Source organism: Eriocheir sinensis, chromosome 54 (assembly GCF_024679095.1).
Source record: "Eriocheir sinensis breed Jianghai 21 chromosome 54, ASM2467909v1, whole genome shotgun sequence".
Lineage (NCBI taxonomy): Eukaryota > Metazoa > Arthropoda > Malacostraca > Decapoda > Varunidae > Eriocheir > Eriocheir sinensis.
Window position 1 is genome coordinate 2,867,132 of NC_066562.1, and position 7,500 is coordinate 2,874,631.

Genomic DNA, 7,500 nt, shown 5'->3' on the forward strand with positions numbered 1-7,500 from the left:
TGGGTCAGTGATGGCAATGGACGTCCAGGCAAAGGTAATGGTAGCAATTGAAGAGTGAAGTGACCATTGCAGCGTGAAATTAAAGGTGGAGAGAGGAGAGTGCACCTTCAGTATATGAGAGAGAGAGAGAGAGAGAGAGAGAGAGAGAGAGAGAGAGAGAGAGAGAGAGAGAGAGAGAGAGAGAGAGAGAGAGAGAGAGAGAGAGAGAGAGAGAGAGAGAGAGAGAGAGAGAGAGAGAGAGAGAGGGGGGAGAAAAAAAGAAAGGAAAAAAAGAAGAGAAAAAAGTAAGAGAAAGAAAAGGAGAACGAACGAGAGAGAGAGAGAGAGAGAGAGAGAGAGAGAGAGAGAGAGAGAGAGAGAGAGAGAGAGAGAGAGAGAGAGAGAAAAGGAAAAACAGAGAAAGTAGAGAAAAAAGAACAGGAGAAAGAAAAGGAGAACGAACGAGAGAGAGAGAGAGAGAGAGAGAGAGAGAGAGAGAGAGAGAGAGAGAGAGAGAGAGAGAGAGACTGACTCAAGACCAGCCAGCGCGCCATGGAGAAACGCACGATAACTATGATAAAGATAATTACGGCCGATGTAATTGTAATTGGAGTTATTACCGGCGTGAGTTATGGCGGTAATAACAAGCGCTCACTCTTTTTCTCGGCGACGGCGCAACAGTCCCGTGACGCGCTGAATTATTTATCGTGACGCCGCGGTGACCCAACACTCCGCGCGGCTGCTCTTCCTTCCGTTGTTTGTGTTTGTCTGTGCTCTTGTTTACATCAGTTGTTGACAAGGATGTGAGGAAGGCTTAGTTATGTATTTACTCGACGTTACTGTTCTTCCTGTTTGTGTCTGTCTGTACCCTTGTTTACGTCAGTCTACCATGGTAAGAGAGGGCTTATCAATCGTGTTTACTGTAGGTTGGGTTATAGTGAATACGGTTTAGTGACACAGTGGATGCGCTTTACCGTGACTGTAAATACGAATAAGTTACTGTGAACACGATTAAGTTTCTTTGTCAGTCAGTCTACCATGGTAAGAGGAGGCCTTAGCAATCGTGTGTTTACTGTATGTTGGGTTATAGTGAATACGGTTTAGTGACACAGTAGATGCGGTTTACCGTGACTAAATACGAATAAGTTACTGTGAACATGATTAAGTTTCTTTGAATATGATTTAGTGACTGGATGCGATGTAGTGAATGGTTGAGAGTTACTATGGATAAGGTTTAGTGACTGTGAATACGATGGAAAGTTATGAATATAGGTTTCATAGGTGTTTTGGTGAACGTGACAAATGGATAAACAGAATAATTTACACGGGTTCCCTTTCTCACGACGACAGGCCCTTTGCAGATCATTTTTATATTCCAGTTAAAAGTCAATAAATATCTTAGAGAAAAGCCTCCCCTCAAAACGTTCGTTCGGACTTTTACGGTAAACTAACTGTGGACATTTTTTTAATGGCTGGAGAGAGAGAGAGAGAGAGAGAGAGAGAGAGAGAGAGAGAGAGAGAGAGAGAGAGAGAGAGAGAGAGAGAGAGAGAGAGAGAGAGAGAGAGAGAGAGAGAGAGAGAGAGAGAGAGAGAGAGAGAGAGAGAGAGAGAGAGAGAAGGAAAAATAGAGAAAGAAGAAAAAAAGAATAGGAGAAAGAAAAGGAGAACGAACGAACGAGAGAGAGAGAGAGAGAGAGAGAGAGAGAGAGAGAGAGAGAGAGAGAGAGAGAGAGAGAGAGAGAGAGAGAGAGAGAGAGAGAGAGAAGGGACGGTACTTTGCCGCTGTGCCCCTCAGCCTGGACCATAGCCACGCCGGGCACCACCTCGTGTGTTGACATCGTGTTTCACACCTTTATTGTCCGGGCGACGTGACTAATCTCTATGGCAAGGGTCTGGACAACTATAATGATGGTACTGTTGATGGCAGCAATAATAACACCAGCACTCATAATTGTCACACACACACACACACGCACACGCACACACACACACATACACAGTTGCATAGTCACAAGCCTGGACAGTGGTGGTATTACAGCCTTGTCACAAACACAAACGGCCAGGACACTGTCACACTGCAGCCTCGGCCACACTGACACTGACTGCTGCCCGCACTCACAAGCTCTCACGTTATCTTTTACACGTCACGAGTTTGCTGAAAGCGTTACATTCTATCACGGCGACGAAGGAAGCCCTGCCAGCCATCCTCATCACAGTCACGGGCTGTTACAAGCGTTACGCAGCGCCTCACACACCTGTTATGGGCTATTAGGTTACGTTACATACACGTCAGTCACAACCTGTACTCGCCACTGCGGAGTAAGTGTTACAAGCGTTACTTTGCGTTACAGGGACGATATTGAATGTTACAACCTAGAGTCGACCTCCTCCTTTCCGTCTCCTACTTTCTCCTCATCCGCTACCTGCCTCTCACACACACACCGAGGAAGCGTTACGAATGGGGCGGCGGCGGCGGCGTTGGTTGTGGTGGTGGTGGCGGTTGTTGTGGTGGGGGTGGTTATGGTGGTGGGGGTGGTGGGGGTGATGGTGGGTACAGCAGTGCTATCAACACCGTCAGCGTTAACAATACGTATGTACAGAGCGGGGTCGTTGGCAGCACTGCGTCTTGGTGGGTTTGATGGATGGATGAATGAAAAATTTTGTTACTGGCTGGATGGCTGCGTGACGCGTGTGTGTGTGTGTGTGTGTGTGTGTGTGTGTGTGTTGATATTTTGCAGCTTTGTGTGTTTGGCTGGACTACAAGATGAATAACTACAATGGACATGACTGTGTGTGTGTGTGTGTGTGTGTGTGTGTGTGTGTGTGTGTGTACAGGGATGCACACACCCAGCTCGGCGCTAAGTGGTGTCTGTGTGGCGGTGGGGGTGTGTACATGGGGACGTGGCTTCGTTTCTGCATAACTTACATAAAATATTACCCAACAAGCTCTTAGAAACGGTCACGTACGGCTCCATCCTAACACGTCTACATGTATGTACGCATTACCCTCCCAGGAGTACACATACACACATGCCCTACTATGCATATACGTACATACGGGCGCAAGAGATGCATCGATCGGGATAGAGAATAGATTTTGATGGCAATTGTTTTGACACACACAGAGCGGCCAACTTAGATATTTTTACGAACAAGTGAACGAAATGGAAAGACACACTACTCTTCCCCTTTACCTCCTCCTCCTCCTCCTCCTCCTGCTTCTCCACCTTGTTTAGGGAGGACAAAGGAAAGGAGAGCGAGATATGAAAACCCAAAATGAACGGTTTGTGATAAAATTATTTCACTTGGTGACCCACAAAGCAAACAAGACACTCTCTCCCCTTCCTGCCAGATGTTGACTTTTGTTTAGCTACGAACTGAGAGGCAAGCAAGTTATAACTTTAATTGTGATAAATAATATAAATAATAATAACAATAATATAATAAAAAATAAAAAGGAAAATAGTAATAATAATAATAATAATAATAATAATAATAATAATAATAATAATAATAATAATAATAGCGGATTTTCTCCGGAAAGCACTGATGGGTTTGGGTGAGACATTCTTACACCCAAATTCCGGAACGAAACAACTCACACCACCGGCTGACTGACTGAACCGACTGTCTTTTGGGTGACCACAGGGACACCAGTCACTGCCTCAGCCCTGCCCCGCTCCGCCCCGCCCCGCCGGGCCGAGGAGTGGGACGGAGCGGGGCACCAGCCTTAGGCCACTGCTTTTGAAGGCAACCGGTAGGACCTTCGGTGGGCAGGCGGCGGGCTGGTTATGGCGCGGCGCGACGCGGCACCGGCCAAGCCTTAGCGATAACAACAACAAAGATAACATTACGCACAGCCCTGCTCTCTCTCTCTCTCTCTCTCTCTCTCTCTCTCTCTCTCTCTCTCTACACACACACACTCACACACACACACACACACACACACACACACACACTTTCCGGAATTTCGATGATTGAATGAATTTGTTTATAAGTTTTCAGGTTTTTTCAGCATCACAGCTTGAAGCGCCGCCGCGGGCGGCAGACTGTGGGCGTGGGCGGAATGTGTCTGGGCCTGGCCCTTGCCGGGGAGGCGGGAGGGGGGGCAAGGGGGCGCTGGGAACGGAGGAACTTGAAGTGTGTGGAGCAAGCCCGAGGGGGGGCAGGAAGCCTAAACGAAGTAGGTCTGTCCCGGGGGAGGCGGCTGCTCCCCAGGTGGCGCGTGGAAGACCCAGCTGCGCGTGAGGTAGTCTGGGGCGTCGTGGCGGAAGAAGGCAGGACTGCTCTCCCCCTCCCACCCCTCAGCGAGGGAAGTCTGGGGCTCCACTGCGTCCCCGGGGGGCGGCGCACCACGAGCCTCCTCACACTCGCTCACGCTCATGTAGGTGTGCTCATGCCCTTCAGGGCACGACCCTTCCGGCGTAGCCCCATCGCCACCTGCTTCAGGGCGTGGCGGGGACGGTGGTTTAGGCGGCACCTGCACCCATGGGGGCAGCGCTCCCGGCCCGGCGCCCTTAGAGGGCCACGCCCCCTCGCCCACCGCCGTCTCCCAGTAAGGATTGACAGTGAGGGATTTGGCTGCCGCCGCACCAAGCGCCTTGCTTTCGTGTCTTGGCCACGAGGTGGCGTGGTGAGGCACGAGGGGCCGTCCTGCGCCTCGCGCGGGGTTACGGCGGCTCCTTTGAGTGGGAAGGGCCCTCTTGAGACGATCCCAAAAGCGGGGGTCCCTCGGTCGCAACACAGTGGCGGCGGCCCTGGTCAGAGCCGCCAGTTCTGCATCTAGTTCTCCGCGTGGCACCTCCTCCAGCAGCACCACCACCACGTGCCTCCGCCGCACGCCACGCAGCGCCTCCACGTGCGCACTCTTGAAGTCGTAACGACACCACTCTGCGTCTACGAGGCCACGGGACAGCACCACCACCACGCGCCTGCTGCAGGCGATGCTCTCGGCGATGGATGCGCCCGCGCCCCCACAGTCCCGCTGAGCCACACACACCCGGTAGCCCGACGCCTCCAGCTCGGGTGCCATCAGGCCGCACACCCAAGTGGCGTCCTTGGCGCTGTGGGTCACGAAGGCGTCAAACAGCTTCTCTCGCTCCTCCACATACGCCGACGACTTTTCGAACAACCGCTTTCCGTAGCGACCCACCGCCCACAGCCTGAGGCGGCGGCGGTAAGCGAAGACGGTGAGGGCGGCGGCCAGGAGGAGGACGAGCAGCGCGGCCGTGATGAGCAGCATCATGAGGTAGTCGTGCACGATGAGGCTGTTGATGCGCGTCGTGGCTACGTAGTGGTCGCAGCGCAGCGGGGTCTCTGACAGCACTGGCGGGCCAGCGGCGCCCGTGTTGTTGTGGCGACAGTGCACCAGGCTGGCGTTGGTGGCCTTGATGCGGTTTGCCTCCAGCCAGAGACGCAGGTCTGCCAAGTAGCCACACTCGCAGCTCCAGGGGTTGTGGTGCAGCCCAACCTCCAGCAGGAAGAGGTTGTGGCGCAGCGTCCACACCGGGAAGGTGGTCAGCAAGTTGTGGTCGAGGCGCAGCAGCTCGATGGCGTGAAGCGGCATGAATGTCACGTTGCTGAGGTGCTGCAGGCGGTTGTTCTGCAGGTACAGCTCGCGCAGGTCGTGCAGGTCGAGGAACTCGTGGCCGCGCAGCTCAGTCAGCAAATTATTGTCCAGCCGCAGCACCTGCAGCGCCTTGAGGCCGTTGAAGGTGCGGTTCTGTATTACCGTGACCTCGGAGTGGTTGAGGTGCAGCACGCGCAGGTTTTTTCGCCCGATGAGGGAGTGCGAGGTAAGTGCACCCATGGCGTTGCCGTCCATGAAGGCTTCAGTCACGTCCATGGGCACACCCGATGGCATGGCCGCCCACCCGCCGCCGCAATCCACCACGTTGTGCGTCCAGGTGTGGTCGTGGTAGCATGTGCAGTTCCTGGGGCAGGTCTGTTCGCAGTCACAGGCGTCGAAGTCACAGCAGTGGCATAGGGTGAAGCAGTGACGACGGTAGGTGCAAAGGAACTGTTGTGGCTGCACGGTGACGAGGGGCACCAGAGCCCCGCCCCACAGCCCCGGCAGCTGGCACTCGACGCGGCCCACGTCTCCAAGATGGGGCAGCACGGAGGCGCCGCCCACGCCCGCCCCGAGGCCGGCCCCGGCAGCCCGCAGTAACCAGTCTGCAGCACAGTCACACTGCAGTGGGTTGAGGGACAGCAGGAGGAGCGGAGGTGGTGCCTGGCGTGGGGAGAGTCTGAGGGCGGCCTCCTCCAAGATGGTGAGACTGTTGTGGCGCAGGTCGATGAGCGAGACGCTCGTCTTTTCGAGGAAGGTGTTGGAGGCCACGTAGGAGATGGAGTTGTGCTGCAGGTGCAGCTCCTCGATGCTGTCGGGCACGCTGCTCGCCGAGATGTCCGAGATGTTGTTATGCGCCGCGTACAGCACGCGTAGGCCCAGCGTCTGCTCCAGCTGGTAGAAGTTGTCCAGCTGGGACAGAAGGTTGTGGCTCAGATCCAGCCACTCCAGGTTGCGGGGCAGCAGCGCGTAGTCAAACCAGGTGATGGCGTTGTGCGAGGCGTTCAGCCAAGTCAGATTCTGCAGCTCCGTCACCAGTCCGTTCAGGTCCCCTAGCAGGTTGTGGTGCAGGTTGAGCCCCGCCAGACGCGGCGTGACCTCCAAAGCCCCGAACTCCACCGCCACCAGCCCGTTATGGGATAGGTCAAGGTGGCGCAGCGCTGGCACCTCCGCCAGGGAAGTCCTGTTGAGGGCGGACACCTGATTGTGAGCGGCGCGCAGCTCTTGCAGATGCAAAAGTCCGCGGAAAACACCCTCCTCCAGGCCGGTGAGCCGGTTGTGAACCAAGTCCAGCGTGCGGAGCAGCGAGGCGCGGGACACGGCCTCGGGCACGGCCTCCAGCCTGTTGTGGGCCAGATTCAGGTGGTGGAGCGAGGAGCAGTTGTCCAGGGCGGCGTCATGCACGGAGCTTAGCAGGTTGTGGTCCAGCGAGAGGTGAGTCACCACCACCAGCCCCTGAAGCGCACGCCGCGACACTTGCTGAAGTTTGTTGTGGCCCAGCGCCAGCGTGTGCAAGTTGGAGAGGCCAGCGAATAGGCCGTCAGGGAGCGCCGCCAGCCTGTTGTGACCCATCTTCAAATCTTGCAGCGAGTACAGGTCACTGAAGGTATCTGGACCCAGGCTGGCCAGCCGGTTGTGGCTCAGGTCCAGCACGCGCAGCCTGATTAGACCAGTAAAAGGCTTCGACGCCCCTGGAGCTAACGTCAGCTGGTTGTGGCTCAGGTCTAACGTCAGTAGCTGCGTCAGGCCAGCGAAAGCTGCGGGCGGCAGGGAGCCCAGCGAGTTGTTGGCCACCAGCAGCTTTTGCAGCTGATGGAGGTCAGCCAGCGCGGACCGCGGCACAGCCACCAACCGGTTGTGCGAAAGGTCGAGGCGGCGCAGCGCGGTGAGGCCCTGGAAAGCGGTGTCGGCGAGGTGAGCCAAGCGATTGTGGCGGAGGGAAAGCGTCTGCA

General features: G+C 55.3%; 1 protein-coding gene and 1 long non-coding RNA gene across 4 annotated transcripts in view; one reads left to right on the plus strand and one right to left on the minus strand.

Moving 5' to 3' along the window:
- The window catches only part of LOC126983531 (uncharacterized), a 5,297-nt gene extending 5,109 nt beyond the window's left edge, over positions 1-188 (plus strand). The window contains exon 2 of the long non-coding RNA XR_007735960.1: positions 1-188. This exon is cut by the window's left edge and continues 681 nt beyond it. This is a non-coding gene — a long non-coding RNA (uncharacterized LOC126983531).
- Positions 189-1,526: 1,338 nt separating this feature from the next.
- Positions 1,527-7,500, minus strand: part of LOC126983530 (toll-like receptor Tollo) — an 8,572-nt gene continuing 2,598 nt past the window's right edge. For all 3 annotated transcript variants that reach the window (XM_050836291.1, XM_050836290.1, XM_050836292.1), the window contains exon 2: positions 1,527-7,500. This exon is cut by the window's right edge and continues 1,195 nt beyond it. In XM_050836291.1, coding sequence (XP_050692248.1) covers positions 4,154-7,500 — 3,347 coding nt within the window. In that variant the 3' untranslated portion in view covers positions 1,527-4,153.